At 54.8% G+C, this 17,044-nt stretch overlaps 1 protein-coding gene across 1 annotated transcript; it reads right to left on the bottom strand.

Moving 5' to 3' along the window:
• Positions 1 to 558: 558 nt before the first annotated feature.
• LOC119095616 (eukaryotic translation initiation factor 3 subunit B-like) lies at positions 559 to 15,672 on the bottom strand. The gene is given in 19 exon segments (XM_037218474.1): positions 559 to 791; positions 1,439 to 1,547; positions 2,281 to 2,394; positions 2,396 to 2,431; positions 2,433 to 2,485; positions 2,488 to 2,530; positions 2,533 to 2,593; positions 2,952 to 3,063; positions 3,598 to 3,793; positions 4,263 to 4,404; positions 5,840 to 5,988; positions 6,539 to 6,770; positions 7,179 to 7,336; positions 8,569 to 8,673; positions 9,034 to 9,115; positions 9,608 to 9,727; positions 10,092 to 10,214; positions 10,552 to 10,654; positions 15,466 to 15,672. Coding segments are annotated over 19 exon segments (2,151 nt in total). The 5' UTR covers positions 15,584 to 15,672; the 3' UTR covers positions 559 to 696.
• Positions 15,673 to 17,044: the final 1,372 nt, after the last annotated feature.

The following is a 17,044-nucleotide window of genomic DNA, read 5'->3' as shown; positions in this document are numbered from 1 at the left end:
CGCAATCAGGGCCATCGTCCAGACCCCAACGGCTCACCAGCCCCTTGAGCCACGGCACACACACACACACACACACACACACGCACACACACATACACGCACGCACGCACGCACGCACACACACACACACACACACACATACACACACACACACGCGCGCACGCACACACACACACACATACACGCACACGCACACACGAACGCGCACGCATACACAGCACACGCGCACACACACACACACACACACGCGCGCACACACACACACACACATACACACACAGATAGGCAAGAGGACGGCGGATCGTGGAGCCGATCTGGTGCCGGCCGCCCCCGGCGCTGACTTCAGGCTGTCAGCTCCGCTCAGCTGGGACCGGCGACCGCGGACCGGGCGGTGCGGGCCAGCCTCTCGCGGGCGCCAGTCGGCCGCGCTGCTCCCGTCTTCGGCTGACACGCCCGCGCGCGCCGCACCACGGCACACCACCGAGTCCGTCGGAAAAGCATTTTATTAGCTCTAGGGCAGCCCACCGAGAATTCTCCCATCACCAGGGCGGCGGCGCGGGCGGCGGCGGCGGCCGGCGCCGGTGGCTCGCCCCACGGAAGCGACGCGACGCGACGCGAAAGCCCGTCACCCGGGCACCGTCACCGGGGCGAGAGCGCGAAGGGGCGGGCGGCACGACGCGACGGCACCACTGCGGGCTAAGTGATGATGGTAACTTCCTTCTTGACGATCAGTTCCACACTTTCTTCTTCCATGTCGCCCCCGCTCGACTGCAGCGAGTCGGTGTCGACGCCTGGCGGAAGGGAGCGGGGCAGGGTCAGTGGGGCGCTGGTGGCGGGGCAGGCGCGATGAGGCGCTGCACACGACCGAGGGTGAAGGACGAACAGAGGGAGGGACAGGAGGACGCAGTGTGACAGCGCCGACATCACGGGGCAGATGAATCAGGCGGGCGTCAGTGGCGACAGGTATGGGATGAAGGGGGCACACAAGGAGATTGATTGTGGTCATTCCGCCCCTCGGAGAGAACAGGCGGCTACGAGTCGGAGCGTGCGGAAAACACGGCACCCCCAATCAACACACCGATAAAGGACGGACAAATGCGCGAACCTATCATTAATCTAACCGAGCGTATCAATAGCTTACCATAGAATGCGTACAGAATCGCGGCTGGCATGGACTGATCAGCACCAAACAAGCCCCGGATGACTACGTCACAGACTAGTGGTAGCCTAGCAGACGCAATGGACAACCAATGGGTCCCTGGCAGACCGACGATAACCCCACAACCATCAATGACAGCAAACCTAAGCTGAACAGCCCACCACGCCTGCGCAGCCAGTCTTCCTGAGCAGCACACGGACACCGCGCCAGCGGAGCAGCGAGCGCCACAGCCAACGGCGTTAGGGCTGAGCGCCCCTCCCTTCCCGCTCTCTTGCTTACCGCCGCGTAGCTCCAGCCGGCGCGGCTTCTGCTTCTTCCACTCCTCGATGCACTGGGCGCGGTACTCGGTGAACTCCTTCACCAGCTTCTGGCGTCCTTCGATCAGCTCCTGCGGCAGACGGCGACGGGCGGCGGTCAGCCCCGGCCGCCACGGGCTCGGCGGCGCGCTCGGGCGCGGTCGGCGCGGCCCGACCACCGCTGTGCCGCGCGTACTCCGAGGCGCCCCCCCCCCCCCCCTCTCTTCCTCAGCCGGCACCGGATAGAGCGGCGGCGCGGCCTGGCCGGCAGACGACATACGGCACACGGCACGAGGTGAGACGGGACAGTTCGGAGAGCCCCAGCGCGGAGAGTTCACAGCGTCCCCGCTATGGTTGGAGAGAACGCACTGTCCCAGCAAGTCCTGGCCTGTTCGGAAAATGACGCTTACAAATACAGACCATCCCAGTTGCCGTTGTCAGGAGCCGCGACATTATGCTAATGAGCGCACGCTTGTACGAAAATACAGACGTGTCGCGCTGCCAACGCTGCGTCCCGAAGAAACAAGGCCAGGCAGTCCCCCCCCCCCCCTCTCTCTCTCTCTCTCTCTCTCTCTCTCTACTCTCTCTCTCTCCTCTCTCTCTCTCTCCTCTCTCTCTCTCTCTCTCTCTCTCTCTCTCTCTCTCTTCTTCTCTCTCTTCTATCTCTCTCTCTCCTCCTCTCTCTCTCTCTCTCTTCTCTCTCTGTCTCTCTATCTCTCTCTCTCTCTCTCTCTCTCTCTCTCTCTCTCTCTCTCTCTCTCTCTCTCTCTCGTATCCTCTGCTCTCTCTCTCTCTCTCTCTCGCTCTCTCTCTGCACATACGTACCTTAGACGCGCGGCTAGCGCGCATCTTGTCCTTGATGTCGAACTGAGCGCCATACTTCTGCAGGTTCTTCTTGATGTTCTTGATCTGGCGCTCCGAGAGCAGCGACTTGGGCCGCCGGGCGCCACTGCACGTTACACAGCCGGTCCACGTTTGTGACGGTGCGTGACGCGGCCCTGGAACGTCCACAGCCAGAAGCCGTTGTCACCTTGTGGCCCCACCAGGAGACGGCCGTTGAAGACGTACCGCCCGGTCGGGTTCCCACTCGACGTACGTGCACATGAAGTGCTCGCCGGAGCCCATCACCGTGAAGTCGCTGCAACGGACGGCGGAGGTTAGGGTGGCGGCCGCGGACGGGCGGCGACCGCGGGCAGACACGCGGCTGACGCCAGCCGCGAGGGCGAAGCGGCGCGAGGCGTCCTGGCCCCGACCCGCTGTTGCCACCTTCGTCTCGACTCGCTCGTCGTGAAACACCGGCACCCGCGGTGACGTCACCACACGGCGCCACACCGGGAGCCAACGCCCCGCGGCCGGTGACCGCTGCCAGGCCGCAGTTCGTCGCGACAGCGGCCCCGCACGCGCGAGCCCCAATCGGGACCGACGCTCGCCACTGTCGGAGCCCTGGGCAAGGTGTCCCCCGTCGGCGCGGAGATCGCGCACAGCCGGCCGCTCACTTGGTGTCGACGAACTCGAACACGCCGTTCATGTTGAGCAGGCCGGCCAGGATCACGTGCTGCCCGCGCGGCGACCAAAACAGGTGGTTGCAAGCCTTCTTCTCCAGCGTCTCTGCCGCACGCGGGGAGGCGGCGTGAACAGATTGCCAGAGAACGGACGGGAAATGCCCTCCAGTACAGACATTACTGCTACGCATCATTTAACCTTTTACACAATATTCTGTCCATCATCACCATCGATATCATTATCAGTCGTCACGTTATAGCTACTTAATTATCACAAGCAGACTGCTCAGGATACAGATAATGCAAAAAGCAAGAACTTTTCCCGTGACTCCAAGCGAATACGCCCGTTAATTCACATCACCCCACTACACTTCCTCCACCCACGCACCTCGCGACAAACACAACACTGAGCAACCACGGAAAAAAACACCACATCACCTCACTACACTTCCTCGACCCACACACTTTGCGACAAACACAACACTGAGCAGCCACGGAAAAAACACCACATCACCTCACTACACTCCCTCCACCCACACGCCTTGCGACAAATACAACACTGTGCAATCACGGAAAAAACCCGCTGTTCGCCATTGTCTAATGGCGGACAGCCTCTGTCTCCCCCGATCCTCGCGCTCACTCAGCAGTGCCGGCTCCGTGCCGCTCTTGACGCAGTAGAAGCAGACGTTGAACGAGTTGCCGACGGCGGTGACGATGGCGAACTTGGAGCCCACCGGCTCCCAGGCGAACGCCATGATCTTGTCCTTGATCTCCATCGAGTCGACCGGCACGTTCTTCTCCCGCAGGTGGAAGATCTCGAAGTTGTAGTGCACGCCCTGGCGGCGCGGTCGAGTGGTGAGAGATCTCGGATTACTCACCGATGCGCTGAACCGGTCGTCAGCGGTGTCACTACCTTTCACACGGGTGGAAGTAAACTTTCCTCCGAGAAATTCGAGCCTAGTATTTTTGTATCCATCCACGGTCAACCTACAGCACCGTGTCGCCAACTTCCACAGCACTCGAGTCAGAAGACGCAAGCTCTGAAGCGGGAACAGAGCCGACGGCATTTTAGCAAAAAATAGTTCCGAGCCGTCGAGTCGCGACAACTGTTCCCTCTGGCTACGCTCATATTCCAAACCCAAGCGCCACTACCAACACCGCCCACCATAACCGACGCCAACCTCACACGCCACGCCCAACCTGCCCAGGTGACGCACTCGGCCGCGCCTCGCTCGCACCCCTCCCCTCCCCGGACAGTGCTGACAGCGCCACACCGCGCCGGCAGCCCGGCCGCGCCGCACGCACCACGTATTTGATGGTGTCGTCCTTCTCCTTCTTGGCGCGGTTGTAGCGGTCCACCTTGACGCACAGGTGCTCGCCCGAGCTCTGCCAGTGCATCTTGAGGTCGATCACGGAGAACAGGTTCTTGGTGCGGATCACCTCGCGACTGCGGAGGCGCGGCAGCGTCACAGGAGGGACGCTCACAGGAGGGACGCTCACAGGAGGGACGCTCACAGGAGGGACGGTCACAGGAGGGACGGTCACAGGAGGGATGCTCACGGGAGGGACGCTCACAGGAGGGACGGTCACAGGAGGGATGCTCACGGGAGGGACGCTCACAGGAGGGACGCTCACAGGAGGGACGCTCACGGGAGGGACGCTCACGGGAGGGACGCTCACGGGAGGGACGCTCACGGGAGGGACGCTCACGGGAGGGACGCTCACGGGAGGGACGCTCACAGGAGGGACGCTCACAGGAGGGACGCTCACGGGAGGGACGCTCGCGGGAGGGACGCTCACGGGAGGGACGCTCACAGGAGGGACGCTCACGGGAGGGACGCTCACGGGAGGGACGCTCACGGGAGGGACGCTCACGGGAGGGACGCCCACGGGAGGGACGCTCACGGGAGGGACGCTCACGGGAGGGACGCTCACGGGAGGGACGCTCACGGGAGGGACGCTCACGGGAGGGACGCTCACGGGAGGGACGCTCACGGGAGGGACGCTCACGGGAGGGACGCTCACGGGAGGGACGGCCACGGGAGGGACGCTCACGGGAGGGACGCTCACGGGAGGGACGCTCACGGGAGGGACGCTCACGGGAGGGATGCTCACGGGAGGGCCGGAGCCGCACCCCCGGCGACAATGGTCCCACCGGACCGGAGATCAGGCAGCAGCAGCAGCAGGCATGCCCCCCCCCCCCTCCCCCCGCCGTCGCAATGTCAGGACAGGGCAGAACACGTCACGTCTACAAACCAAAACAGTAAACCGTTATGTAAAAAGCAAACGGCACGGCAACGTATATATGTGCCCAGGACACTTGCGGCCAGACAACGGCTGAAAACTGAAGAAAAGTGCGGGAAAATCGCGAACCATTCGCGTGGAGTATTCAATGTCATTCACAGCCCCATCATGAACTGTTCATACTGGTCACGTGACAAGTCGGGTAAGCGAGCCCCGATCGCAGCAGCAGAGCCGGACGCCATGTGCCAAGCCCTTTCCTGACACCCGGCCGAGGGTCCAGGCCGGGTCTCTGATTTGGTGCCGGCGGTCACTGTAGCACACGTGATTCTGACCGGGCCTAGATGTGACCCGGCCAGCAGTATTTGTGTGCACGTGTTGGAACGACGCTGTCAGTCCAGGCGGCTTTACCAATGCAGTCAGCAACCCAGTAAGGGGCCACTACCGTGACTGATGAACTGCCCCAACGCCCGCCGCAACACCGAGCAGCTGTCGCCAGGTCAGCCGTGAAGCCGTTCGCTCAGTTTGACCGCCCGAGCCGTCTAGCGGTAACCCGAGGACCACGACGCCCTGTCCGTGCGTGGCGCCGCCCTTGAGAGCCCCGACCGCCCTGGGCACGCCGTCGACACCGTCCCACCGACCTGGGAATCTTGAGCAGGGTGACCCTGGCCGGCGTCTCTCCGTAGTTGACCTCGCCGACCCAGTAGGAGATGATGGTGTCGGACGGCGACCAGCTGAAGTCGCGCACGCCCGGCACCTCCAGCGACTTCTTGTCCAGCAGGCCGCACGACTGCGGCGGCCGAGAGGGCGGCGTCACGGCGGCACGTCATGGAACGGCAAGGAGTGGGCGCGGGAGACCAGACACGGCCAGACAACACAGAGCGAGGCAGTTCTACCGATGTGAGGAACGGGCGCGGGAGACCAGATACGACCAGACAACACAGAGCGAGGCGGTTCCACCGGTGTGATGAGTGGACGCGGGAGACCGGAAACGGCCAGACAACACAGAGCGAGGCAGTTCCACCGGTGTGATGAATGTCGGCTGCGGTGCCAGTGATCTTCAGGCGCATCGAGAACGACGCCGAGGACGCGGCTTGCCCGACGGCAGCGTGGGCGGCCAGCGAGCCCGGCCGCGTCACCCACCGGCGGCGGCGGCCGCAGCGCGGCCAAAGCTAGCACCGCGTCCACCACGCTCCCACCCCACCGAGTGTCATGAAGCGCCCGGCAATCTCCAACCGACTCCCAGGCAGACACACTGTCATGAGCCCCGCTCCGGGGCCCCGTAAGACCTCAGCTGACGCGCAGTGACCAGCCCCTCCACCCTGCCCCCCGTCACGCACCGGCGTCTCGTAGATGCTGATGGTCTCGACGGGGCCGTCCTTGCGGTCGACGCGCTGCAGCCGGGCGAAGTACTTGTCGTTGTGGCTCCACCTGAGCGCCGGCCAGACGGTGGCGGAGCGGTCGGCCGAGAACGAGCGCTTCTCCAGGCCGGTGAGCACCTCCCACACGATGATGGCGTGCGCGCCCGGCGGGCCGTGGCTCTCCGCCATCGGCGAGAACGTCACCAGGTACCTGCGGCGGCGCGGCCGGCCGGCCGGTCAGCGACGGCGAGACTCGAGACTCGAGACTCGGGACACTGTGACCCGGACGCGACGGCGGCGGCTGGGCCGGCCGGTCGGTCGGGCCGACTCCATCAGCGACTTTTGCCGTTTACTGGCGTTTTCGGAAGGCCTGTACGCGCGGCTGAGGCCACGTGGAGCGCAAGCCGGCTGCCTCGAGACCGCGACCTCGATCACGTCCCACGGCCAGGCGATGTTTGACCAACATGGAGATCTTTGGAGATCAATTTGACCAACATGGAGACAGGGGGAGCGATGGCTACCACACGACACCGACCACCACGCTGAGCCCGCTGCCAGGAACACGCGCACCGCTCACCGCCACGACAGCCACACAGCGCGCTGCGGCGGCGTCACTAACTTTTCGCACGGCGAGAAGTCGATGAACTCGACGCCGGGGTGCAGGAAGCGCTTGAACTGGTCGAATTTCTCGCCCACCCACAGCGCCACCCCCCGGGCGTGCAGCGTGGCCAGGTACGTGCCCAGCGGCGACCACTTGAGGTACTTCTCCGTCCATTTCTGAGGCGATGGGGGCGGTCGCGGTCAGGGCGGCCGGCGCCGTCAGGGTGAACGGTGTGACGTCACAGGGTATAACGCTATCATCCAACCACAAGCGATGCCCGAGTAGGACGTGATCAAAACGAACGTCCACATGGATGCCTCGCATCGCTTATACATGGCGTGTATATATATATATATATATATATATATATATATATATATATATATACCCCATACGCATGGCGTATAAGGACTTCATTCGTCGGTGGTCCGGCAATAACAGGAGCACAGCACCCGCCCCGGTGGCCTGGTCCCATCTGTACCCACAGCAACATGGCCATGTGCCGCGCCCTTTCCTGACACCCGACCGAAGGTCCAGGCCGGGTCTCTGATTTGGTGCCGGCGGTCACTGTAGCACACGTGATTCTGACCGGGCCTGGGTGTGACCCGGCCAGCAGTATTTGTGTGCACGTGTGAATATTGTGCAAAACTACCAGTCAGACGACGTCTGGTTCCCAACTGCACTTTGCTCCGATTGTATATGGTAACCAGACAAGATAATGCAAATAGTTGCCAGTCACAGTATTGCAAATGGTAACCAACCGCGACATCGTAGATGGTAACGAGTCACAACACCTTGACGGATACCAACAACAGACTTGCACGGGCAACGTCGATGGTCGCTTGGAAATCGGGACCCAGCCTTCACATAGATGGCGTGCTGCGGCTAGTGCCCGCAGCGCCGCGTGTTGTGAAACCAGAAGCAGCTTTCGCAACATGCGGCCAACCCAAACCGGTGTATCCCGCACCAGCAACCACAGCGACATGACGCCACTTAATGACCGATGACGACAACGGGAGGGCGCGTGGACGACCTGCGACCGGCTGGCCAGTCGACCCGACAGTGCAACGGGAGTGGGAGACGCACAACAGCCCGACACGGTCAGAGACAGCGTCACAGACACAGGCAGAAACAGAGCGCCAGGGGAAGGGTTACAGCAAACGTCAGACGGCGCAATGACATCGTCCGACAGGAGCAGCGGCCGTCACGGCCGCCCCGGAGACGGTGTACCTCGCCAACGACAGCCGGGCAACAGACGAGTGCCGCACGAGGCGGGGGGCACGCACGTGAGACAACGAGAGGTTCCGGCAACGCCATAAGACGAGATAGCGATGGCGCGCCACGGCCGGAGCGGTTCGCGCTCGCGCTACGGCCGGAGCGGCGCGCGCTCGCGCTAGAGGCGGCCTACCTTGCGCTCCTCGATCAGCGTCGGGTCCGGCTGCGAGTTGGAGTAGATGGCGGCCGAAAAGCCCGCCTCCGACAGGATCGAGTACTGGTTGAAGCACTCCGGTTCCTGGCGACGGCCGAGTCAGAATCGGTGAGACGGGCACGGTGCCGCCGCAGGGCTGCCGTTGTACGTGACGTCATGCCACGCAGCGACAGCACGGCAGCCTCGCAGCGAAGCTCCTTTGCACAGCGTGCTCGCCGGGCGGTAACAGTCCCGACCCCGGCCCCTGTCCGAGCGTGGCACGCGCCCCGCTCCTCTGCACACCGCCCTCACCGGGCGGCAACAGTCCCGACCCTGGCCCCTGTCCGAGCGTGGCACGCGCCCGCCTCCTCTGCACACTGTCCGTGCGCAGAGAAGCTCCTCCGCACACCGCCCTCACCGGGCGGCAACAGTCCCGACCCTGGCCCCTGCACTTGCTGCACCCACCTCCAGGAAGTACTGCAGGTTGCCCAGGTCCGGGTAGGGCAGCGGCTCTGGCGGCTGCCAGTCCTCGGGGATGCCCTCGTACCTGGCGGGGAGGGGGAGGAAGGGGGGGGGCGACCGTCAGCAGACCGCGCCCCGCGTCGCCCTCCGGCGAGGCGGCGGAGCGTCGCCCGCACCGGGGCGGGGCGCCCCGACGCACCGCTGGACGCGGGCTGACCCGTCCGCAGCCGGGCCGTGGCGTCACGACGTGCGAAAGGGACGGCTTTGTTGAGCCAGAGTAGTTGTCACTGCTATTTTATCATTATGTTTTGTTTTTTTGATTTCCAATAATTATGCTATTGTCACTATTATTGCAGCTACTTTAAAGTAGCCACATTCTATTTGTCCAGTGCACAGGAGAAGTCAAATTGAGGATGTGTCGTACTAATGAGCCAATTATTTGTTGCTTAAAAAAAGCATCGGGAATCACCCCGTCTAGTAAGTGCAGAATTGCATTCACATTGAAATGCACAAGCAGGACACCTGGCTTACAGCATGTTGAGAAGCTGCAACGCAGCCATTGCAGCGACTGACTCACTTCTCGAAGTCGGTGAAGAGATTGACGACGAATGTGTGAGCCTTGTCCAGCTTGTGACCGTTGGTAGCCTGCACCGCCTCAGCCGCCTGCTCTGGCCGCTTGTACTCGAAGAAGACGTACCTGGGACAGAAGGCGCGCAGTGAACAGCCGTTGCTCACTGCAGGCAATTGAGAAGCATTGCCTGAAATGGCTCACCCAGATTAACTGAGACACAACATGGAGACAATGGAGAGAATCTGGCTGCCAGGGCATGCAAATATCTGCAATGCAATAGTGTTGGTGTTGCGACGTTCTCCACAACCACGACAAGCTTCAGAACTTTGCACGCCACAAAGAAAGGCCATTCAACTGCGGTGACATCACTTAATTCAAGAGCATGATTGATATTACACCCTCTATATCATAACATGTTTTGCACATATTTATAAGGAGACCAGATCTCGTGCAGGGGTGGCTCCACATGTGTAAGGGCAGGCAAACTCACCCCTTTGTCTTGTTGTCCGAGTCGATGGGCCAGAACTCGTTGGTGATGGTGCCGTAGTTGGTGTATATTTTCCTGACGATGTTCTGGAGCTTTTCTAGCCGAGTTTTCTCATCCGAGCCCGCTCTGTTCGAAAATAAATGTCAAAGTAGGTGGGCGAGAAACACACAGATGCAAGAAGATCACATGCTTCAGAAGTGGTGAGACTTACATGCCAGTAGAAATGCCAGGATCACTTACAAAAATTATCCGTTACATGCCGGTGGAAATGCTAGGATCACTTACAAAAAACTTTCTGGGGAAATACTGTCCTTTCAAATACAACTATAGGCAAAACTACTACAACCTTTTCATAATAAACGCCTGGTTCTGACACCACATGCTCCATCTTGCACAACACACCAATGAGAAACATGGACGTGAGCAATGTTGCAATACCCTTCAACACATCTGACTTCCTTACTTTTTCTCCTCTTTGGCCACCCGTGGAATTCCATCCACCACAATGATGGAGTCAAATCCCCCTGTCTCCTTCGGCTTGAGATGGAGCACATCTCCCAGAAGTTCTGAAAACAAAGAACACAGATGATAGCTATAAAACTATCAACAGCTTAAAACTATAAAGCTATCTATTGGATGCCCATGAAAGTACTCATTCCTCCACACATGTAATGCGCGTCACTGGGGCTTCGCGACGCACTCGGCTCACGAGGCTACATGACGCCGCCTGCCCCTCACCCTGGCAGGAAGGGCGGGCACCGCGAGGAATCAAACCCCGTATCTCTGATTTCCCAAACGTGCAGTGGTTAACATACCTGCGTTCTGCCGCACAAAGTAAAAAACAACAACGAAAAAACAAAAGCGCGCTACCAACATTCTTCCCGAAATGAGGTCAATGGCATCATAAGATTTGCCCCTAGCCATATATGTTAAGCAAATGGTACAAGTGTGCTCATGATATAAAAGGAATTGATATGAGCTTGGTAGCTTCGCGTATCAGTAATGCCAGTAACGTTTTTCAAAGACAGAAACGAGTAACTAGCGCGCATCCGTGAAAAACGAGCCCCAAATGTCTGTGCGCCCTGTCACTGCTGTGCCAAAAGCACGCATCTGTGAAGGTACGCGTTTTTGTCAATGACAAGCGTTATACGTTGACCAACTACGCGTTTTTGTCATTATAAAATGTTCGTTTGCCCAATCTGTTTGCAAATTCATGCAAGTACATGCATTTTCACGATGGGTCTGCGCCGTCTATCTAAATAGCCTTTTAGAAGATTCTTTGAAAAGGAGGGTGCCTGTTGGCCAACTTAAGCTAGAACAGAAGGAACAAGGAACGGGAGGAACTAAAAGCGCATTTTTGCAGATTTTTAGTTCGGGAATTTTCGACTGGATGGGTCGCTGGAATTACAGACCACGCTAGGCGGTGCTTGGTGCGCGATCCCCGACCTCCAGGGCCCCACCCTCCAATTGCGCAATTGCAGACCATCGGCAGAAGTTCACAGCGAAAGCTCAACGAGCCGCAATGCTCGGCACGATCCGTCCTGCCCTTTGGCGCCGCATGAATTTGGTCGCAGGCGCTGCCATTCCAGTCAACGGCGAATGGCAAGCGCCCAAAGGGTCCGCACCCACGCCGCTGCGGGTAGATGAATCAGAAGACAGGCGCTCTCACAACTGGACCATCGGTTCGGTACGGACGAACGTTCCAAGTGGACCAGCTGGTTCTCGGCGACACTGTTCGCCCAATCGCTGAGACCTACGCCAAGCTTTTCAACATGCTAAATCCTGGATGGAGTGGCAGCACAGTGGCCTAATCTCAGGTAAAATGCATCAAAAATGCGAATAAAAAATTCCACGTGCAAAACCGGATGACTCAGGCATCAGCACCTATTGCTCAGATTGGTGCCAACCCTTCACCATTCAACACAACATTTCTGAAAGACCCAACTGTAGCGACTCTTAAAACAGGTCAAAGTGAATCGATTTTCACGGTTTCATCTTTACTTACATAAGGCTTGGTCTTTGAGGCATATTGCTTCAATTGGCGAAAAACCCTCCCCACTTGATGCACCATATCTAATGCCCTCTCCCAGTTGCAAACATGGTGACCCCAGGTTAGGTCAAAAGCTGCCATTCTGACAAATGTCCATTTCTTGCTTGCAGACAACTCGGTTTTCATAACCAATTGCCCTGATCAAGATGAAACATTGACAATTACATGTGTCATGGTTGGGTCCCTCTGCAACTAAGAGTGATACTCTGATGTCAGGTCAGAAGCTGTAAGTTTTTACCTTGACCTCAGAATGACTTGACCTACAGGCCACAACTAAGCTACTCCACCAATGTGCATGAGGAATAGAGGTGAGTTGTTTACATATTGCTTTGGCTTTATTTTACCAACTGCGTAGGACAAAACATGTAACTGCACAAATACTTGTGTTTTTGCTGAGCTACAAGACCTTGCTACAACCCCTCTCATAACTGACAAAAAGTGTGTATGCCATCAGATTTGTTTTTATCCAGACACAGGCTTTTGACTTTGAACACTGTCAGTCTTCAATAAACTCTTCTTGTGACAAAAACAATCCTCCACTGTCAACACCACAGAATGTTTTGGTTATATATTGTTTTTACATTGTCAGATAGGAAATAATTTTGTCTTGCCATTGGTGTATGATTTCTGCTTCTTGCTGCTTATTTATGACCATGATACAAAAATATCACAAAAAATACTCTCCTGAACAATTACAAAATTGCTAGTTACACATCTTGCATTTCTGACATCACCATTACATACCACACCAATAGGCACCCCCACACATGGCCTGATAGTTGGTAGCTGCTTAATTCATTTATCCGCATGATTGATGTGTTACCCCAGCTTTTTATGAACCAATGCATTTCATTTTGGTAAGTGTACTCTGTACATAACTAATACCATCATCATTAACAGATCATAAGAGATGACCAACCAAAAAATCTGAAAATAAAGGATGTTTTAAGCAATGTTGCAGCTATAGGGAAAAAGCTGCATGTAGAAATATGGATGGATGGATAATAAGCCTAAGAATTGCACAACTCGAGCTATATTTGTTTAAGAACATACTTAACATTGGTGCAGAGTGCAGATTACACCTTAAACTGCTGTGAATTCCTGACTTAACTTTTTTAGACTGAGTCAAAGCTTTTTGAACAGATGGATTTCTTGGAGCAGAGCTACTGCTAAGTGGTGCTTGTTATGTGAGCCCTGATTGATACCATGCTCTCCTGAAACTCCATTTTCATGGCACAATTGGGAGGTGAAAGTTAGGGCAAATTGCGAGCTTAGTTTTAGCAAAGACCATACTACAGTGCTTGGCAAAGGCTGTCCTGCCCCATGATATCACCACACATTTAAAGCATTTACTGCTACCCACCACAGACCATCCCAGTCTAGGGCACATACCCTCATACCCATCCCACAATGGGTGGGTGGACAAGACAGGCACTCTAACCAGCTGGGCTATCATGATGGATACATTGTGTGCTATAAATTGAATCCGAATTGTGTACATAAACCTCAGACTTCCTATTCTTTAGTTGTCATGCATTTAATGAACACTTAAGTACAGCATCAATGATAGCCAGAAGTCTTTGTCACTCACTGTGAATTTGCACAGGTTTAGAAACTGTGTTATTAAATCAAAGGACTCAATAGTTAATTTGGGACATTAAACTCTGATCATCAGGGAACTCAGCAATTGGGTTACAAACTGTTGAAATAATAGGATTGCTGCTGTACCCCGGGGAGCCACGCACAACTCTACAGGCTATGTAGCCCGCCTCTGAGGAAGTGGCCCAATTTTACCACCAAACCACAGGTATTGCATGATGACCAAATTATAGGCCACAGCAAGTTGAACATGCAACACAATTTGTGCTCAAAACTTCATTTTCTAAGAAGATTTAGTTTGAATCTTTTGATCACCTGGACCTTTGGGGCCAGTCCTAACACCAAGCAGTGGTTGTTGCATCTCCCATGATACCACCCCTGATTGTAAAGTTCTGGGTGAACAGCATAATTCTATGGTGGAAGACTACTATGCAGCATTATTTGGTAGCTTAATCTACCCTCTGACATCATCAAACAGCTACAGCCATCTGCAGGCCATCCCAGATGGGGAATATTGTGATGATCCTAGGCCACATGAGCTTGCCCTGTCAAGAATGGGTGAAGAGGAGTGAAGGAGCTATAACCAAGCTATCAGGATATAGAGGTGCCCTGATTTCAGATGTGGATATAGCTATACTTAGCAAATAAAGTTTGGACCTTCTTAGCACCTTCAGTCTAAAGTTTCATCAATCCAAATCTTAACTAGAAGACAAAATTAAAAGGGAACAAAAATAGGTTGTGGGTAACTATGACAAAATAACTGTTCTATTTCACACTTTTGTGCGGAGTGCTTACACACACAGGTGCGTTAAAATTGGACAAAGCCTGTATCCAAAGGCTGATCACATGCATGTAAACTGCATGATGATGAGTCACGTTTGATTACAAGTCCTCTAAGGTGGTGCCAACTCACCACAAATATCAGGGCATAGAGCCAATACTTTCAAGGATTATGATAATGCTCAGGTATTTTAAAGCCCTTACCATTTGTTTGAAAAAATGTCAATAAAAAACAATTTAACCTTCAACTCAATTTTAGGATCAGTACACAAAATCATGTAAGCACATGGTGGAACAGATAGATTAATCAGACTTGACTGGCTGTATGAAAATGCCTCATGCTAGACTTCCAGAACCAGAAAATTTCACAATGCTTTTCCAGCTTGTACACAATTTCAAAGTGAGAACACAACATGTGCTAGCATGGTACAGCATTAAATAGCCATTTATACCACCTGTATACCTTTTTGTATTTGCATTTACATAATGAGACCTGAGCTGTTCCTCATGCCTTGCAGATAATACCACAAAAATAAACAAAATACTTTACTCATGGCTGTGTACCCTGGTAAATGTGTCGCCCATTCTGGTAATACAAATCATTTGACACAAATTAATTTTTAACTAAGTTTCAGCGCCATAGATGACTAAAATTGTCCTGCCAAAATTGAAAATTAACAATATGTTCAATACCAGGACAATATTTTGGTATCATCTTTCTCAAAAGCTCTTTGGCTGTTGTGCTTTAATACTAACATTTATGACATATGTTACCATTTAAGAGCATTCACAAAACATAGTTCACCAATCCTTATGAGAAGCATGGATTCTTTAAACACTCCCCAAAGTATGCATAGTCCTCCAATTCTAGATCGGCAATGTCGGCACCGGAAGGTACCAACCCCCGGCCCATGAGTTCCATACGGATTTCTTTCACCGCACCCTCACCTTCATTGTCTATGTCATCTTCAAAATCCTCCGGGTCACTGAAGTCGGGCTCCTCAATGTAGTTATCCCTAAATTCACTATCATTTCCTATGGACTCAGAATTCTTTCTCCGCGCCATTCTTAAAATCCTTTAGAAGCCACCGGTCCATAAGGCACAAATTCTGACACTTGTGCCGGCTGTCCAGCCAAGCAAGAGAGGGAGCACAACCACGCTGGAAGGTGAACTATACAATTACGGCGCGCAGGAGAAGTTTGGAGTAATTGAAAATGAGTCAACTGAGTATCCCAAACATCATTCATAAAAAGAACAAGACTTTGAAATATATTCAAAAAAATATGTGACATTCAAGACAAGATTCTCTTTTTAAGCAAAAGAAAACGCTTCCATAGCTTTTAAATCGTGGACTCAGATAATTAACAAAACCATAGTCATCATAAGCAAAGGCAGTAGATATCTTATACTAAATGGATTTAAGGCTTCCTTACAGTCTAAAACCTTACGGTGAGTGACAAGTGAAAATATGGGCAAGGCAGTTAAATTATTACTTCGGCATTGTCGCCAGTGGCAGATCAAGATCAGATCATCTCAATTCGTCCTCCTTCTCCCCGAAAAATGTTCTAAAACAAGCTCTCCTTGGTTTATTGTCCTTAAGCCCGCGAAATGTGTCATGTTCTGTTCATTCTGGACCACCTTGGGGCCCATGGCCCAGTTCCACCCCACTTAGATCCGCCCTTATTCACCGCCGTTTCTGCCTCACTGACAGAGAGCAGACAAATCCCCTGCGCGGATAGCATGTCGATGTCCAATTGTTTTTTCGGAATATCACGCTTGAAAAAGATCGCCTAAGCTTGTGGAACGGGAGGGCAATTCGGCTCCACTATACCGTGTAAATATGCTGAATCACTCGAAAATTTCGCCCGTTACTGTGTAACCAAACCAATATCCAAACATTTTGTTTTTTGTTAACTGCTTGCATCCCGCCTCAGTTTCAGACTCATTCGAAGCATTAGCCAAGCGGTGCTGCATGTTAGATGACCACAAATGCGTGCCATCCCCGACTCCGTACGTTTCCGTACCCTCGGCCTGGTGACCCTCACCAAGTTCCCCAGGCATGAGCGCAGAAATCTGGGGGAATGGGGGCGCGGAGGGGGGGGGGGCTGTGCGCACGTTAACACCAACCTTACAATTGCTCCCAAGCGCATTCACTGGAAAGAAGTGGAAAGACAAAATTACTGTCATCCCCACCAATGAAATAGGAGACTTCCGCCGCCCCTTCTCCCACGTCTCCGTCCGAGCTTTCCCGCTGGAACTGCTGGCGTAAATTTGTCTCGCTTCCTAAAAATAAAGGCTTACTTCGCTGCGCCTGTTCGTGAGTTCACGTGCCCCAGTCGGTGTCCCCATCTTGCGATCCGCGTGACGCACAGTCCCTCGCCTCACCTCTCCACACGGCGTGCTTTGAACACTGCTATTGCCATCGTATACACCACTGTACAAGGAGAGACAGACTGAAGGCATATAAAACTCTACCGCAGGATGTCTGCCCGGGCCCAGCGTTGTGAGACGACGCGCGTCGCCGCA

The sequence above is a fragment of the Pollicipes pollicipes genome, unplaced genomic scaffold, assembly GCF_011947565.3.
Source record: "Pollicipes pollicipes isolate AB1234 unplaced genomic scaffold, Ppol_2.1 Scaffold_4219;HRSCAF=4965_pilon_pilon_pilon, whole genome shotgun sequence".
Classification (NCBI taxonomy): domain Eukaryota; kingdom Metazoa; phylum Arthropoda; class Thecostraca; order Pollicipedomorpha; family Pollicipedidae; genus Pollicipes; species Pollicipes pollicipes.
Note: the sequence above shows the minus strand (reverse complement) of the source record. Positions and strands in the feature narration are given on the sequence as shown.